Genomic DNA, 18856 nt, shown 5'->3' with positions numbered 1-18856 from the left:
GCTACCACCAGGGAGAGAATGAAAACATGCAGGATGCCGGTCCTCGACCAAAGCTAACGAAAAAATAACCTTTTTACATCTCCAAACATTGTTTATCCAGATGGGTCTAAACTAGCAGAAACAGTAGCCGTTCTCTTTCTGCCGCTGACTTCATCCCTCCTAGTTCTCTAAAACATTTCTACTTCCAATAAATGTCTACTATGAGTCTGAGATGCTAAGTGAACCTTTTTGTTCCCTGCTGTTGCTGCAGGTTCTCCTTCAAGAAGAGAACCTGGGGATACACTACAGGTTCAACATTCCCATCCAGCGGACAGGAAGCGGGGACAACGAGGTGGGCTTCTCCTGGCACCACCCGCCCTGGTCCGAGTGCTCAGCTACCTGCGCCGGCGGTAAGCCTGGGATTACTGTTCATATTCCTATGTGAAGCGTTTCAGCTGCAAGAGAATGTCGGGGCCAAATGTCGAAAAATTAGTAAAATGTTCAATGTTGTAGTTTTTGCACTTTTTACATTTTGATTGACACATCAAACATCTTGGAACGGTGGAAAAAATGAATATATATCATGCATTTGTTACATTCATGCTTGTGAAATGAGACTCACTAATTTGTGTCCATTGACTATAAAAGTGCACAAATTGGAATTACGAAATTAAAGTTGCTTAATGGAAGCATGTCAAAACTGTACCAAAATTAGTTTATTTCAGAAAACTGAAGAGGAAACACTCCTCACATCACGTGATCAATAACTGAATGTTTCTACTGGTGGAAAAGACGACAATGATGACAGGAAGTGGCAGGAGGATAGTGACGTTGCATTCTTTTTTATGACTTACCTCCTGAACAAACTTACTCACATGTAATTTTAATTGCAATTATTTCCCGATTGCATTTCCTTTTGCAATTATGAAATTGTGTTTTTTTTTTCAACATTAGCAGAACATCGACAAAGTTTTGTGCACATTTGCAAAGGAAACCCAGCTAGTGTGTTTTTACACCAATCAGTTCTGGTATCAGGACCATGTGGAGGTTGTTACCTAGCAACCTGTTTCTGGAATCAACCTGCGTCTTCATATTTATGCACATTTTACATCTTTTTGTCTAAACTTTGCCTGTTTTAGATCAGTTAGAATTATTAAAATTATTTTTGCATTTTCTAAAACCCATAAAAAAGAGTGATTTATTTTTTTTATTCTCTTTTCAAATGTAGAAGTTTGCATACATTTTCTTAATTTCTGGTATTGCCTTGTAAATGTTTCTTCCTTAAGCATCCTCCAATGATTCAATTACATTTTTGGCCCATTCCTCTTGACAGAACTAATGAAGCAGAGTCAGTTTCATAGGCCGTCTTGCTCACACACACATTTTCAGCTTAGCAATGTTGTAACCACTCAAAAAATGTACTTTGTTGTTCTTCCATCACTCTGTAGCTGTGAGAATGCTGCCTGGCTGATGTCTAAAGTTGTTGTTTCAATGTTTCCACATATTGTTCATTCCTCGTAGCGTTCTGTTTTGTAAAGAGTAACAATTCCTTATTCAGCAAAGCACAACACGATGCTGGCGCCCCGTTCTTCACAATTGGTGTTCTAAAGCCTGCAAACGTGTCTATGGGGCTAAATTGGAGCCTTAAAGTTTATCCAAAAGAAGAAAAAAAATATCCTAAAGATTTGCAACTGAAAAAGTATTTTGAACCTGAGAAAACAAAACAAAAAAAATGTTTGTAACTACTTTTCAGATTCAAGATGTTTTTGTGGTGAGCCGCGATTTGTGATTCCTGGATCCGAGGCCCCGCCCCCACACCAAAACAGAGACAAAAGTTTGAAACTGGAACATAAAAAATCTGAAGCTGAAAAAAATCCTCTATCAACATATTTTTAAATTTCAAATCTTAATTTTTAATTTAAGGGTATTTTCCCCCCTTTTTTTCAGTTTCAACATTATCTTTCAGTCTCAAAATAATTTCTTTTTCCAACTCAAATTTTTTTTAAATCAGACTTTATGACCCCATTTTAGCTCCCTTCTCCCTAAAATGTAATCCGTCTGTCTGTCCTGGATTGTCTCACAGAGATATTCAAGAAAAACACGTTCTCTTAAGAAGTTGATGCAGCTGCCAGAGAAATGGCCTGAAACGCGGCTCAGAGAAGAAACCATTACTCCAGAAGCAACCTAAAGAGCCTATTTAGAGTTTGCAAATACATTAAAGGACAAAAACATTAATTACATTCTTCTAGACTCTTGTCTAGACTTTAGTCCAGGTGTCCCAAACTCATTTTCATTTTGGGCCATGTTGAGATTAGGAATGTCCTTAAAGGGCCAGTACTTCTTAAAAATACATAATATTTAACTTCTTTTAGCATTGATGTAATTTGGCAGTATATAGAGGAAACTGCTTTGATTTGATTATTGAAATGATATAAGAGATAACTGTTATCTTCTATGTGAGCCTCAACAGAGCTCTCAAACAGCTTCTTGTTTTCTTGTATATAGTGTGTAGTGTACTAGCAAGGGACTATAATGTTTGATGTGATCCAGACTAATGAAAATTCATTCTGCGAATGAGCTTTTGGTTTAGCCGTGCTGCGGAGAGATGCGACCCGTCTTACAAAATCAGACATTCAGTCTGAAACCACAGTGAAATGCTGCCTGTGGCCTCAAGAATAGCAAACTCAAAGCTTTTAGCTCAAAAGATATGGGTCTCATGTAACAATAAATAGCGCTTCTACGCAGCAGTTGTCAAAAGTGGCCTGGACTGGGTTTGTAATATTTTGTAAAAGCATGACTGAGTAAGCTTGTGGGTTATTCTGGGGAAGGATTTCCAAGTCGACAGCAGAGCTATTTTATTTTTTATTTTTTCTGTGGGGAAGCACGTTTGGCTTTCCTGTTTCCTAAACTCCACTTTGTATTGTAAATCAGAACTTTGTAACTTGAGCCAAATGTATGCGTCTTCTGACCGTACGGGGATTTAAATCAGCAAAATGGGGTTTAATCATTGTCCCTTTTGATAGGACTAGTTCAAGGAATCACTAAGTGGCATTTAGTATGTCACTGAACCAATAATATGTCCAAAACAAACACTTTTTGACACATTACAACTGAAACTGTTTAACCACACGGCCTGGGTTATTCATCTTAACTGTGTTTCACTCAGAACCCAGATGGATAGACTTCCTGTTCTTCACACACACACACACACACACACACACACACACACACACACACACACACACACACAACCATATCTCATTACATCTGCCAGACTAGTCTAACGCCGGATATGTCCCTGGAGGGTCCAAACAGACCCAGCACAGGTATGTGTGCCACTCACACACACATGCTTGCACACGCATTCACACAGTGGACGGTGCGACACCGATACGGTAGCCGTCGTTTTCTCTGGCAGGAGCCAAAGTAAAGAGCTCCCTGCTTTGTAAAAACCATCTGCCAACATATCCCGCAAAGGATCAGGAATTTACATGTCTGGATCTACTGCAGAACACAAACAATACCCAAACACGGCGCCTGGCGTGTATCTGAAGGGTCGACTTGCCGTATTGATCTTTGATTTGTTGTTTTTTTGTGGGGGGTGGGTTTCCCAATTGCAGGCTCCCAGAAGCAGGAGGTGGTGTGTAAGAGGCTCGACGACAACTCGGTGGTGCAGAACAGCTACTGTGAGCCGGACAGCAAACCGCCAGAGAACCTGAGAGACTGCAACCCTGAGCCATGTCCTCCAGAGTGCGTAACGTTTGAGCCTGTAATATCAGCTGGTTGGATTTGGGTCACAAGGTGCCAACGACTACTATTGGTTTCAACTGTCGAGTTGTCAACGACAACGACAAAAGTATATACAAAATATACTTTTGTATATTGGGTGATATACAAAAGTAAATGGGATTCAATGTTTTGCTACTAATTGTCAACATTACAACTAGATAACAAGGTCCAGGGTTTCACGTTTCATAGGTCAGTAAAAAAACTTGAATCAAAAACAAAGAGCGAGGGAAATAGTTCAGTTATGCTAGCTTGACTTTGATAACTTGATGATCTGGGCCTGTGATGCCAGAGAAGCTGTTTCACAAGATGGCTGCATTTTGTAAGGTTTCCCACTTGCAGATTTTCTAAATGGTGTAAAAAGTGAAGCATAAAATCTTATAGTAATGTCAAACCATAAAGTATACAGAAACCAAACAAATATGGTGTGAAGGAATCCTCTTGGAGGATTAGCATTTCGTAATATTTGTGTGCTGTTGTTCTACCACCCCTTTTTTATGAGTGATCCTATTTTCTTTTGACCTTTTTTTTAGTTTATTTTTATTTTATTATATTGATGTAATTATAAAGTTCTTTCATTTTTTTTTAAATTTCTTACGTTAATTTGCTCTTTCTTTTTACAACGTAAAAAAAAATGTTACATACGATTAACACACAGGGTTGTGTACTTTTTGGACGTAATCTGCGCTGCGTTCGAACATAATTTCCGTCTCCGTTTCTTACAAGAGCGATCTCTGACGACGGCTCCTCTGCCTCTCCTCTCCTGTCTACCCCAGAGCACAGGGAGAACAGCGACATTATATTACTGTTGTAGACAAAACAACGTGCAGCTTTTCACGACTGAAGCGACACTAAACTGCTTTGAACAAATAAAAAAACACGAGCAATGATAAAGCATCAAAGACATGAGAAATAATCCCATGTTTTGTCTGCTACATCTTGTTTTATTCAATCGACACCCTTAATAAAAACATTTTTTTTCCACAATTAATTAGTCATCATTAATTCACAGCTACCCTGCAATTAATCAGACAAAAAATGTGTTATCGTTTGACAGCCCTGGCCAGTTTACCACTGAATTTAGTCTCTGTTGTAGTCTTTTATTTGAGAATGTCAGTGAGTTCACTAGACCCCAGTTGGCTTCACATTCACCAGATCTCAACCCAACAGAGTGCCTGCGGGATGCGGCTAAGTGGAAGATTTGCATCAAGAATGCGCAGCCAACAAATCTGTTGCAACTATGTGATGTCATCATGTTGATATGGACTAAAATTGTCTGAGAAATGTTTCTGACACCTTGTCCAATCTGTAATACAAAGAACGAGGGCAAAAGGCTTGGAAGATACTAAAGTGGAGGATGAGGTCACGTGTTCATTACCCGCAGTTGTGTTCGCCGGACTCAGACATGCCGCGTCGCATCTATTTTGATTAAAGCTGCGGCGTTGCATTTCTGTGCTGAGTTATGGCACACACATGACATTTGTTTCTGCTAAGGAAGGCAAACAACCCCTCACCGAGTCAGACAAGGCCTGCTAAAGAAGACCATAAACATCATTGTTTTAGAATCGCCAGGTTTTATGGGCTCTGCTAATGAAAGCTGACACAGATGTTTGAACAAGTTGTTAATTCTGTGTACATTCCAGCAGATGATGTAATATCTCATTGGCTGAAAATGTTTGGAGGGCTGTTGTTTTATGATAATTTTTTTAGCTTGTAGACAGAGCTGAACAGGAATGTCATATTTTCTCCAGGCCAAAAGCAGCTTTCTGGTCTGCGATATGACGCACCGGACACCAAAGCACGCTCATCGTTAGCTGGCTGCCACGTAGCCGCGATCAGCTTACTGACATCATTCATGTCGATGTGGTTACGTACGGCCAACAAGGTCCTAATTAGTGTTGAACTTTTTTTTTCTTGGTAAGGTTTATAATATGTTTTTACTTTCAGTAGTTAGCGAGTTGTTGAGATTCTAGCTTACACTTGATAGGACTTGCGACGCTTGCCAAACTTATTACGTCTCTTTTTAAACTTTTTATACAGATAAAGTTACAAACTTTTTAAATTACTGATGTTACCCTGATAAATGAATCTTAAACTTTTGAGAACAGGTGCAAGGCAAGTCAGGTTTATCAGGAATGCCTGGGCATCGAGTCAGGGCACAATAAAGATGAATGAAAATGACACAAAATGTCTTTTTCACACATCATACTTCCATTTTTTAATTGGATTTCTGACGGGATAAGAGGTCATCCTCCATCAGGAGAGAAACGTTCTCCTCTGCCTCTGTTGCCTTGCGTTGTTTCATATTTTCCCCTATATCTATGTGGATGACATGCAATTATAAGTTAGTGACTGGCTCTGTTGAAAATTGTGCTGTTTTAAATGCCAACACAACAGAGAGGCTGATAAAAGCTGCAGAAGGTTTACGTCTTAAAATCAATCAGGTTGTTTCCTTTTGCTCATCAGCTTACTCACATTACTCGATGAATACAGCACCAAGTTGCCTTAATGAGAATTTATTTTACTAGATTTGAAGTAACTTCTGGAGCTACTATCAGGTAGCTTGTTCCACTGATTGTAGATTTACAGGAAAAGCCGACTGCCCAAAAAGTAAAAACTTTTGTCAAGTATTATTATACAAGTTTTTGTTGTTGTTGTAATTTTCCCGTTTTTCTTTTTTACAGCGTCTCGGTAACCTTCTGTCTTTTCTCGGTCAGGTGGTTTATCGGCGAGTGGTCAGAGTGCGGAAAGACGTGTGACGGTGGGACTCGGACCAGGACCGTCCTGTGTATCAGGAGGACTGGCCCCACTGAGGAGGAGACGCTGGAAGACGCCTTCTGCCTGACTCATCGACCCATCGAAAGAGAGTCCTGCAACAACCAGTCCTGCCCGCCGAAGTGGGTAACTCTGGAATGGTCAGAGGTAAGACCACGTTTTCTAGTTTTTTTTTTAAGCCAACTCCGCCGTTGGGATCTCGGAGTTTTTACATCGTTTTCTTCTCGCGCCTCAGTGCACGCCAAAGTGTGGCCCCGGCTTCAAGCACCGCATCGCCCTGTGCAAGAGCAGCGACCTGACCAAAACCTTCCCGCCCACCACCTGCCTGAGCCACAACAAGCCTCCGGTCCGAATGCGCTGCAGCTCGGGGCGCTGCCCTCCACCTCGCTGGATCCCTGGGGACTGGGGGCAGGTACGGCTGGAGCGGGGTTCCTATATTGACCCAATAATCCTTCTTTTGACCAAAAAAAACAACTGTTTTTGGGCTGTGGTCTTTTCACAAAATCTGGCAGGTTTTTAGAAAGTGTTCAGAGGAAAATTCTTTCAAAATAGTCGACATCGTGTGACAGAAAAGCAGAAAGCTTTTAATAAGATTGTGTTGTCGCATTTATTTTGAAGCATCCAGAATCTGTTGAAGGTGGAATGTAGGAAATGATTGACGAGGGACAAAATGACTTCCTTTAAACCTCCCTCAATATAAAAACCTGGAAAGCAGAGAATCTTCTTCACACGTGTTCGGTTTGATACAATTAAAACTTTTTTTGAAAACGTGTACAGTGGCAGTTTTTGACACGTGCTACGCGGGCAGTTGCCCAGGGTGGCATCAGAAAGGGGTGGAGAAGCCAAGAACTGCAAAATGAAATATATCTTCTGTCAGGTGTCCCTGAAACAGGTTTGCTACTACTTTCTCAGTTTCCCTTAGTTGCTGTTGAGAACTGAAAGACTACATTACCTGCTTTCTGCTACAAAAAAAAAAACAAAGCACAGATAATTATTTGCATTTTAATTGGTTGGAGTACATCAGAAGGAGGGGCTTGCCCAGGGTTTCCTGCAAGAAACATAACTGCATTCATTTTTATATTTCAGGCTTACAAAGTTAGTCATATTGATTAACTGTGATTAATCACAGCGATAGTGCGATTAAGCTGATAATTTTTTTTATAGACACTAAAGTCAGGTTAACTGGTTACTTTAAAAGTATAGAAAATTAATGTATGTCCCAGATATGCACATAATAAAATCTATAAAGGTTTGTCGTGTGTGAGAAAAAGCATAAATATGCAACTTAAGGTAAAACCTGTAAAACATAGCATGCGGTTTAATATGTTTAAGCAAACATATTTGCTTAAATATGTTTAAGCAAATATGGAATATGAATATGAAATATGAAATATGAATAGAAAACATGGTAGTTTTTGTATAATTTAGACCTGAATGTTGCACAGTGAGCTCCTGTGACACGTATTTGTGCATGTGCGTGTGTGTGTGTGTGTGTGTGTGTGTGTGTGTGTGTGTGTGCAGCGGTCTAAGCGTTCCAGCAGGCCTGTGTGTGATTGTTGGCAGTAATATCCTCCTGGCTGTTTGAAGTTTATCTCTGCCTCGGAGCAGGACTCTCTGTCACTTCCAGGAACACGGTTTGGACGGAGAGAGACAGAGGAGTAGCATTCTCGAGCTCACCCTGACATGACTGAGTGCGTCCTGAAAAAAAAAAAAATCTGCTGAACACATTACAGCACAGCTGATTCACAGGGGTGAGAAGAGGCCAGAAAGTTGTGCGTCACACATTGCTGTATGTGCAAAAAAAAAAAAGTATGGCACAATATTTTTTTGCAGGATTCATCTGTAATTTAAAGTGAAAGTGGTATTTTTAAACGCCGTGTTCGCCTTGTCATGATGTCATGATTCAGATGGGTTCGTTGCATCAGAGGCAGCAGCTTTTATCCCTGCATGGGTAGAAAAGAGAGGTTGAACGTCTGAGGCCCAAAGGTCAGGAGTTCAAGTCCCACATACGTTGCACCACTGACGCACGCCGTCTGTCAGGGCCAGCCATAATAAAGACGCTCTAATTGGGAAGGGATGACATGCGAGATCGCTGATCTGGCTCAGGGAGATGAAATCTTTGAAGGTGACAGGAAGAAGGATGTTGGCTCACGCTGCACAGCCGCAGCCAAACCTGCTTTGCAAATCTTTGCTGCTTCAGTTTTTGTGCTCACAGATAGTTCATTTTTATTTTTATTTAGTTTTTTTTTTTAATTAAGGAAAAAGTGATTGAGATGAAAAATCTCTTTATTTTGCTGATTAAAACAAAGTACAGGTAAAATACACATCCACCTATATAGCCAGCATTATTTTATTAAAGTAAGTTTGGTAAAAGGCCCAGATCATATAAAAACATTTGATGAGATCACATCCTGATGTTACAGAGGATGATTAGAGACGCAGCAAGAAAAATAAAAAAAGAAGAAATCTGACTTTTTTTCTCAGGATTCTGACTTTAAATGTGCGAGAGAAAAAAAAGTCAATTAATTTTTAAAATGCATTTAATGTTTTTAATTAATTCTGACTTTAATTTAAAAAAAAAAGTCTGAATTTTTTAGTTTAAAGTCAGAATTTGGAAGAAAAAGTCAGAATTTTTTTCAATTAATATTTTTTTTATATTGATTCTGACTTTGATCTCAGAATGTTGACATTTTTCACCTTAATGTCCAAACAGAAAACATTTGTAGACGTTTTGAAATAAAATAATTGACTCTGTGGATATCAATTTTTCTCATAACTGTAATGTAACCAAAGCCTTTTTTAAAAAAATCACTTTTTTATCATACCATCTAAAAATGTAAATGCATAGAGTCAGAAAACTCAACACCGATGGTAGTTTTCGCTCACAGGTGTGCTGTTCGACCTCAGCTGCTTCATTGTAGGAAAATGTTGTTTACTGCAGTAAAGTCAAAGGTGAGCTGGCACCTCCTGTCTTTGTGTTTTATTAGCCTTTGTTTGCTTCTCTGTTTCTTTTGAGGACTTTAATGGGCCAAACATCAGTTTTTATTACAACTGGCACATTGACAAAGGTTAGTCCAAAAAAAAAAAAAAAAAAACCCACTTTGGGTCACATCCCACCAAAACATTCATTAGTTACCTCCAGAAGATCAGCGTCAGAGTCAGCTTGACCCACATGCCGTCAGAGTTTGCTTGTTTTAATATAACATTTCATTTTCTGGGAATCAGTTCCCAATTAATAATATTTATTAGATACTTGTGTGTTGCTTTTCTGAATACAAGAAATTCCTTCCAGGGTGGAAAGATCTTACAACATGTAACTCTGAAACAAAGGTTACAAAAAAAACATAAAGATGTGATTGTCCATTAGCGAGTGGCATCTCTTCACATGCATACACTCTTTTCTTTTTTTGGGTGGATGTTTAACAGCTTGTCTTGGTAAACTGGGAACCAAGTTTGAACAGTTCCTGCAACCTGCCATCCTTTAGATTAAAGGAAACTGGTGGAGGTGTTCAGGTACCTCGCAAAAACCAGCAGAACTCCATCCGACCATAAACTGCAGCTTATGGAGTCTAGCTGTAAACCAGTGGTGTGAATCTTTAGACCCTCCAAAGATGCTCCTAATGACTTGTCAGCAATGTTCACTAAAACTAAGTCATTTAAAAACTAGTTTTACCATTTGCATTTAGCAATATCTGCATAGAATAAAGTCAATAAGGTAGACCACAAACTACTTTATTTTCCCCACAAATATGGGATGTTCCATTTAAAGGAAACTATCCATTGTTTGTTTGTCATAGTTTAATATTTGTCTGTGTTCTAAAACCTAAACACAGAAAACTTTAGTCTAAAATTTTTCAAGCTTTAATTTGGTTTTGCGGCTCAACATACACTCACTAGGAGGAAAGGCAAAGATGGCTAATGGGTGGGAAAGATTGTTGACCTCTGACCCAGACAGAAAAGAAGCTTAACAAGGAGGAAGACCTCAATCCAAAAGTGCCAAAATCCTTTATGGCACTTTTGACCATAAGCTTTATGGTCAAAGGAGACAGCAGTTGGAGTTATTTGTCCACAAGTGGTCATAATTATGCTTGAAAGAGTCAATATGAGGCTTGCACACCTCAGAGGATATGGTGGCAGCTTCATGTTGTGGGGCTACCATTGGTACGACCAGTGGTACTGGTGTATTGTGCAAAAGGGATAGATGAGTAATTGTTCAACTTCATCTCAGATCAACAACTACATGGTTGAAAGTTGGACACACATTTCCTTCAACTGGACAATGGACTATACCAGTTCTGTCTAGAACACTTGTCAAATTTCCAGGCAGATGTATGTCTCAAGCATGTTGCAGACAAAAAGTGCAGCTTGTTAAGGGGCTTTTAATCAAATACTAGCTGAGGTTTATGTGTATATTTAGGCCTGAATGTAGTAGTTTTACCTTGTGTGGCCTGGGGAAATATTCAAACGTATGCACCCAGTTCTCATTTTTAAAATAATAAATTCTTTGTTGACTGACTGGTTAGCCCTACAAATGAAAAGTTTAATTAAATAATTCTTAGTTGAAACACCTATGTCGAGAGCAGTGGTGAACAAAATACTCAACTCTAGTACTTGAGTAAAAGTATTGATACTCATGGTCAAATCTTACTCCACTTGAGTTGATCAGAGTTGATCAGTCCAAGGTTTACTCAAGTTAAAGTACTGGAGTACTTACTTTTGAAAATCCTTCCAAATCCCAGGTGTGCGGGGCGACTGTGATTGGTCCCCCTTCTCGTGAGGAGCACAGCTTGTGGCCAATTGCATTTCAGTAAAGAGAAACAGCAACAGTGGACTACAAATCTAGCCAAAACGAAGTAACAACACACTTCCTAGAAATGTAGTGGAGTCAAAAGTCATAAGTTCCCTCAAAATAAATACTCAAGTAAAGATACTCAAAAATGTACTCTGTTACAGTCCACCACTGGACGATTGACACAACGCTTAGGGCTACATGCTAAGGTCCTGGAACTCTTTACCATCATCGTTGATGATACTCTGTGATGACTCTGTTTCAGTGTTCAGCTCAGTGCGGCCTGGGTCAGCAGATGAGAACGGTCACCTGCCTGTCCTACACCGGACAGATGTCCAATGAGTGTCCAGATTCCCTCCGGCCCGCCACCATGCAGCAGTGTGAGAGCAAGTGCGACGCCATCCCAAACTCTAACAGCGACGGTAAGACCGCCAGGCGAGAAAGTCCGGCAACGGGCACACGGAAGAAGAATGAAAGCTTTCGGTCACCAAACGGCTCTCTGCCCAAACGCCGAGCAGAAAGGGTTATAAACCATCTCTGTCTTCAACTTCACAGTTCTGCTGTGACCCAAACACTCCTGGATGACACACACCTCTACACTTTGCCAGCTACATTAATCTTTCCAGTGATGCTGGCTCGTGGTCAAAGCGAAACAGCTCGAGCCTCCATATACACTTACACATGATGGATGGCGATTCGGATGCGTACAGAGGGGGCTTTCGATTAGGCCGAATGGAAAACGTGAGCAGCCTTTACAGGCTGGCTAATGGGATTAGCTGTAGGCTAATTGTTCCTTTACGGAGAGCAGTGAGGCAACGTCTCGTTTCATTTGGCTCTGAGGAGGCAGGGGCCAAAGCCTAATAAGGGAAGACACTCTGATCGTGATAAGGCATTTAGAGCACTGCCTGTCTGGCATCCAGCAGGAGTTTTAAGTGTGTATGTGTGTGTGTTACCCAGAAATGGCAGTCAGCCCAGTTAGTGAGCGAGGCCAGGATCTGTCTCAGTCCTACTTTCTGTGTCCAAGTGTAGCTGCAGAGTTTTGTTCTGTTGAGGTCAGGGCTGCTCCACATAAACTAGCCATAGTTTAAGTGTTAAACCTGATAATTTCACTAAACTATGACCAATAGAAGAACATTCTCTAAGCCTAAGTACACCTGCAGCAATCAGGCTAAAAATACAGATAAAACATGTATCAAATATATAGTTTAGTCTATTTCACAGGTTAATTCCACTGGTTGAATTCTTCCTGCAGCTTTCGTGGAATAACCCTTTTATGGTAGTTAGCAACCTTAGAGTCAAATTTCAGCATAAACTGATCATAAGATAAAAAATAGAGATGCACCAATCAGAGATTTATAGCAAATCTCTGTGTTTGTAAGGTTTTGAGCAGCTGATGCCGAGACTAGCTCATCTTGAGTTATAGTTTTAGCTAATTATAATCTCAAAAGAATATTGTTTACCTTTCCTGATCAGTAATTGTGTATGTTAGGAGCAGATGTGATGTTCCAACATGTAAGAGAGCGCTGGCTTCATAACTGTTTGAAATTAAACACAAAGCAACTTCACTACCATGTAGCACAGTTAGCATGGTTAGCCTAATGGGAGTCTCGTTGTACATTTCCAGTTCCAGAGTTGGGCAATTCTGCTCATTCGACAAAAACATTCCCAAAGGGGGTGTAGATGAATGACAAACATCTCTTTTTCTGGCCTAAAAAATGATGGGTACAAATAAACCCAAAGAACAATTATAGCAAATAGCAAATTATCACGTGCTGAAGTTTAGCTAGGCTACCTGTTGTAGCCTAAATGTGATGTCAACATGCCTCTGGAAAAATAAACACACTTTGTTCTTCATCTGGCTTCATGAAGAACATGAAGTCAGATGAAGTACTTTGTTTGAGTCCTCTTCTTGCTGAACCAATTTCCAGAGCAGAGTATTGTTAGTGTGATATTGCAGGTATGCTGCATTTGCTTGGTAAAAAGGTCAAATTTTTGAGTTTTTAATCGGCTGGTCAAGCTGCATCTCATCCAGTTTCAGTCACCAGTCTATTTCTTTGCTAATCTCTGGATAAAAGACAGAGAACAACAAAATGGCAGCCTAAATCTAACATGTGGGATAATGTTTTAATAACCAGCTGATGTGGAAACAGAAGATTTTCCAATTATGTCTTGGCCAGTTCTGAAATAAAGGGTTACTTCATATTCTTTAAAGTGAGGTTATTTGAAGTTATTATCAGTAATAACTTCACTAGCTGTATAACTTCACTAAAAAGGTTGAGGTTGTTGGACGTCATCACGGTGGTTTAAGCTAGCAAGCTATTCAGACATGCGCTATCTGTTTTTGATGACTTTAGCGCTTTAATTCAACTGAAAATGAAAATGTTCAGATCAGTGGGATTCAACACTGTGTTTAGCAGTGTTAATTTCACCATTTTACAGAACACTGTTGCTGTGTTTGGTTCTCTTTTGTGTACGTCCAAAGGGCTAGCTAGTTAGCTTGAACTAGCTTCTGAGGATGTACTTGCTTTTCCAACAAGCTCATAGTGACACAGTTTCCCTTTAAGCTTGAACAGCCTTCTATGTACTGATATTTCACATCCTTGTCATACTGACTGAATTAAGTCAGCTGTATCTGAAAATCAAAAACACGTGTATGCTGTTAACTATTTAAAAGGCTTACATCCTGATGAAAGCTGTTCCCTCTCAATAACCAAACATTGTTCCTTTTTTTTCTCCACAGAATGCAAAGATGTAAACAAAGTTGCTTACTGCCCGCTGGTGCTGAAGTTCAAGTTTTGCAGCCGAGGCTACTTCAGACAGATGTGCTGCAAGACCTGCCAGGGGCACTGACCCTGGCACAAAAGCAACGCGTAGTGATAAAGAACGACATGGATACAGAGGCAAAGAAGATGGAGGGATAAAGCACTGAGCAGGAGGAAAAGTGAAAAAAAATAGGAGCGATGATAAAACTCCTCAGTTCTCGAGTGTGGGAAGAAGAAGAGACCAAAGCTACAGCCCGAAGAAAGGCCTTCCCTGTTTGTCGGAGCCCTTCTTCCTGGTGGAAACCAAACCACTGCTTGGCCCATAGCGCTGAAAGAAACTCTTCTCTTTTTTTTTGTATTTTTTGCTTCTGTGAAGTGGAATTTAGAAGATCAACTGTGGGATGATATTATTTTTATTATAATAATAATCAATGATATCATCGTGGGTCTTCCTGTGTGTTTTGTTGTGGTGTAAATCCAAAGGGTTGGACGCATCGCTCCACACGCGACGTACCCACGAGACGAACACAGAATGAGGGGAGCTGCTCCGATGGATTCCCGCCTTTGAGAAGGTGCTGGGTTGACGTTTGGCTTTGGTGCACTTTTTCCATGTAAATACTCCAACTTACAGCTCAGACATAGTTGAGAACCCGTGTGTACTGTATATTTATTGTACAACTCCAAACAGAGCGTCCTCGGATGTCTCTGTCAAACAGTAGCCTACTGCCATGGAAGGGAATGTAATGTGATTGAGTTTATAATCAATAACGTTGTGTGCTGGAATGGAATTATACTGTAACCCATGTTAGAATTGTGTATACTGTACGGATTTGTGTATTATAAATGATATTAATCTAAAACCAGAAGCTAACACATGGTTATAGGAGTATCCATTGCTTCTCGCCCAGACCGGTGCATCAGCGTCACTCAGTAGGGCAGAATTTCACATTAACCCCAGATAGACTGTCTGATGTTGCCTGGACCACATGAAACATTACCAACAAGAGGCCTTTACTCAACTTCTATTCAATCAGAGCACAGCTCACGAGTGAGGGATTCATTTTGAGGACGCGTTTGAAGCACCTTTTTCATTTGAGTAACAGTATGGATATTATTCTCTTACTCTACAAAGTGGTACAGTTTCTCAGTAAAAGCTGGGAGGAAATTGGGCAACATTTTTGTAAAAGGTCACATTATTCTTCCAATTGAGTCATTAAAAACAGAATAAGACAGAAAAAGCCAGATCTAGAGAAGGTTTGGCTTTGAAAATTAAATGCCAGCTTTGTTGCATCTTGCAGTTGTGGACATCAACACCTCTAGATCTCAGTGAACAAAGAGGAATGTCAGATGCATCACCGATGCTCAATTGGATGTGGCATCATCAAGAGTTCCTACTGTTACATTTGTTTGGACGGTGTGGGACCAGACGGTTCTGGGAACTACCCATGGGTCACCGGTTAATGAAATTGTGGTTTGGGACGTTCTTGATGATTCTGAAATAGGACCATAAGAAGTTGAGTGAATGGCAGTGGTCCTCACATTTTGCAATGTCTTCCCAACATCACCGAACACTTTAAGGACTTTGGAGGTTATTGGAACTGGGAAGGTCTCTGTTGAGGAGCATTGGTTCAACTTTTTCTGAGTTTATTTTTGTTGTACTTCATTCCAGGGTAATCTTTGTAAACTCAACCCATTCCTGAATCTTTAGGGTGTTAGACCATTTGATGCACAGTGAATCCCTTTTGACCAGATCATATGCACCTCAATCACAGAAAGCTCCCATTCTGCTTGAAAGTTCTCTGAACTTAGTACCAAAAGATTCAGATAAGATACAGCCACTCCAAATAATTTGCTGTGCAAATGCAGAAATAACAGGAAACCTCTTTCAAAAGTCTGAAAAACAGGTAAAGTCCTTGGCAAATTGGATAATTCTAGGTACAATAAAAAAGTTCATTAGATTTTGAGACTTCGTCAGCATCCAGTTGATTACTGGAGCTTGTCTTTTCGTGTTGTGGAATCCGAGCCTTCCTGTGTCTTGATGTGTCCAGCTGCATTGATCTTTAGGTAATATAACAATGTTAACCTTCAAATTAACAAAGATCAAAACCCATCACAGCTGCTTTACTGGGGCACCACTCCATATTAGGTTCCAGTTTCCACAGTGAAATTTAGAGGTGATTGGCTCAGCCTAATTTTAATATTTATTAAGACCAAATATTACACAAAGTGAAAATTATCTCATAATGATGAGCCATTTTTCAACAAGGTTCTGTTAAAATATTAAAATTCCAGTTGCAGAGGAACTGCAACTGGAATTGCATGACTTTGTTTGGCATGAATTCACATTAGCAGACCCAGAGGCTAACGCTAAGACTGTCTGAGAGGGAACTGAAAGACTGGAGCTAATTTTTCCCTCCTTATATCAACTGTCTCAAAAAATGTCACAGAACTTCAGGTGAACATTTAAGCTCTTAATAATTTTCCATTTCACGGCTAATTATTGGAAAGCTAACGTTTATCTAAGTGGGAAAATTAAGGAAGAGGTTGCGCACCACCCATAATCTTCCTGCGTGAAACACAGTTCCTCTTAAAGTAATCATATGATAAAGTGGTGTAAAAGGCAAGAATATTCACTAGGTTTCAGTGAACACCAATGATTTTTACTCATTGTGTCAGCCCCTCTTAGCTTAGCTTAGGGCTAGCCTTTCAATACATCTGGTAAGATACAACAGAACTTAGCTTAATTTTTTTGAACAATTGCTTTAAGTGTCTCCCTCTTTTCCTCGTCTTTGTCAGAAAGAGAAAAATACATTTCCATTTTTTTCCCTCAGTTTTTACTGGTGTTTTTTTTTTTTTAAAAGCTTTTTCCTCTTTTCCTCCTCCTAGCCTCCAAGACTTGGAGCCTTCCCAGGCTTCTGGTGCTATCAACAGGTGCTTCCATTCAAACCCCTCTCCAGTGTGCTTAAAAGTTAAAGTTTGAGCCAAAAAAGACAAGTTGATATACTTGTTAATATCTCTGCTGGTAAATGCTGGTCATGTTTTATTTTTTCTGTTTTCTTTTTACTTGTTTATACCTCACACTGGGAACTTTTGCTGTTCAGAAAGGGTAACGCTGTTCGTCCAATTGACCAAAATGGACGCTTGCCCGGATGTAACAGATCTTCTCTATCCAAGTGACATTTCTGCCGGGTGTGAAAGGGAACTCCTCTGAAACGTTACGTGGCGGTACGGAGGGGACAAATCTGAGCGCCAACACAGGAAGTGCATGAAGACGTCTCTGAGGCTGTTAACGACGATATTCTGATTTTTGCTGCTGCTACTTTTTTAAAAAAAATATTTTTTTTGGTAGCCACCTTCCATGTGACGATGTCGAACAGTTTTTTATTAGCCGCAGAAGCCTCAGCGAGGACGCTGAGAAGCATTTTCTGCACGGACTGACCCAGCTGTGGGGGAAAGCAGCCATCACAGACCGAAGATTTGAACTCAGTCTAGCTGGTACTCATTGCTGTGAACCTGGATGTCTGAATGTCACGTTGCTCGTGTCTGTACCTGAAATCGCGAGAGAAATGATAAGCGTCATGTGATTAATTGCATTTATTTTATATTCAGTATTAATGTTGGTAAACTGTTACTATTTTTTTTTCTTTTCGGATGTTAATAATGTGCTAATTTATTGCTGTGTCTCACATGTACATTTATTTCACTGCATGCAAACTGAAATTAAGCATAGTGAAAGAAGTGCAGTGGTGCAGCTCTTCGCCATTTTTTAAAAGGGTAGAAACAATAAAGAGCTTTTACTGAGGGGCATTTGTGAGTAGATTTTCATTATTTGCGGTGCCTCGCGCAAAAGTATTTAAACCCCTTGATTTGTTTCACGTTTTGCCACGTTAAAGCCACAAACTTCATGAAAGGATTGTATGCAATAAATTATTACAAAATAGTGTGACATTAACTGCGTTTACATAAAAAATGTGCGCAAAAGTTAGTTAATATTTGGCTAATGTCAAAAAATAAAATTTCGTAATTGTGCCATTTCCTGATAAGTAAGAAATGTCGTTGAACTCACATATGAATAAGTTTGTTCAAGGCATAAGTCATTAAAAATAAGGTGGCGCCATCATCCTCCTACGACTTCCTGTCGTCTTAATCTTTTCCGCCACTAGTAACATGGCGTCACAAGACTCGTGTGACGTGAAGTGTTCCCATTGCGGTTTTGAAAAATACCCAAATTTTGATACGGCCAAAAACACACCTCAACCTAGCGCAAAAACTTTTTTATCCCAAAACATTTTTCCCAAATTGCAGTGTTTCCACAGAGCGAATATATTTTTGTAATTTCAATTTGCGCAATTATTTTTGTAGATGGAAACGCAGCTATTGTGAAATGGTAGGAAAAAGTCGGTTTTTGTTGTAGCACCAGCTGTATGTTTAGGGTTGGTGTGGTGAATCGCCAGGCATGGTCTAAAGTGTTTTGCTGCAGCTTACAGATTATCTTCAAGAATAGCCCTTCAACAACACAAAATATTACCAAGTACATTTTGTTCTAGTTTCTAGTGCAAATATCTTAGCACACTTGAAAGATTATATTATAAATGAAACAATCTGTCAATGGAACAAGTAATTTTTTCGCTAACATTAAGGAATTATTGACTTCTAGGGGCTGTAGTGTGTTTTCCAGCCATATTTTATAGCACAGCTGAGTAACTATATTAACTTCAGTTGTTATAAAAATGCTGCAAGTTAAATTTCTTTTAATGCCTTGAAA

At 39.7% G+C, this 18856-nt stretch overlaps 1 protein-coding gene across 2 annotated transcripts in view; it reads left to right on the top strand.

The window, feature by feature from the left end:
* The window catches only part of adamts6 (ADAM metallopeptidase with thrombospondin type 1 motif, 6), an 86585-nt gene extending 68669 nt beyond the window's left edge, over window positions 1–17916 (top strand). For both annotated transcript variants that reach the window (XM_015057974.1, XM_015057975.1), the window contains exons 20-25: window positions 251–389; window positions 3600–3729; window positions 6483–6687; window positions 6776–6952; window positions 11595–11751; window positions 14070–17916. In XM_015057974.1, coding sequence (XP_014913460.1) covers window positions 251–389; window positions 3600–3729; window positions 6483–6687; window positions 6776–6952; window positions 11595–11751; window positions 14070–14179 — 918 coding nt within the window. In that variant the 3' untranslated portion in view covers window positions 14180–17916. The remainder of the gene's footprint in view (window positions 1–250; window positions 390–3599; window positions 3730–6482; window positions 6688–6775; window positions 6953–11594; window positions 11752–14069) is intronic.
* The last annotated feature ends 940 nt before the right edge of the window (window positions 17917–18856 follow it).

This window comes from Poecilia latipinna, unplaced genomic scaffold (genome assembly GCF_001443285.1).
Source record: "Poecilia latipinna isolate Pla-1442-1.1 unplaced genomic scaffold, P_latipinna-1.0 Scaffold1502, whole genome shotgun sequence".
NCBI classification, from domain to species: Eukaryota; Metazoa; Chordata; class Actinopteri; order Cyprinodontiformes; family Poeciliidae; genus Poecilia; species Poecilia latipinna.
This window is presented reverse-complemented; position numbering and strand designations above follow the sequence as displayed.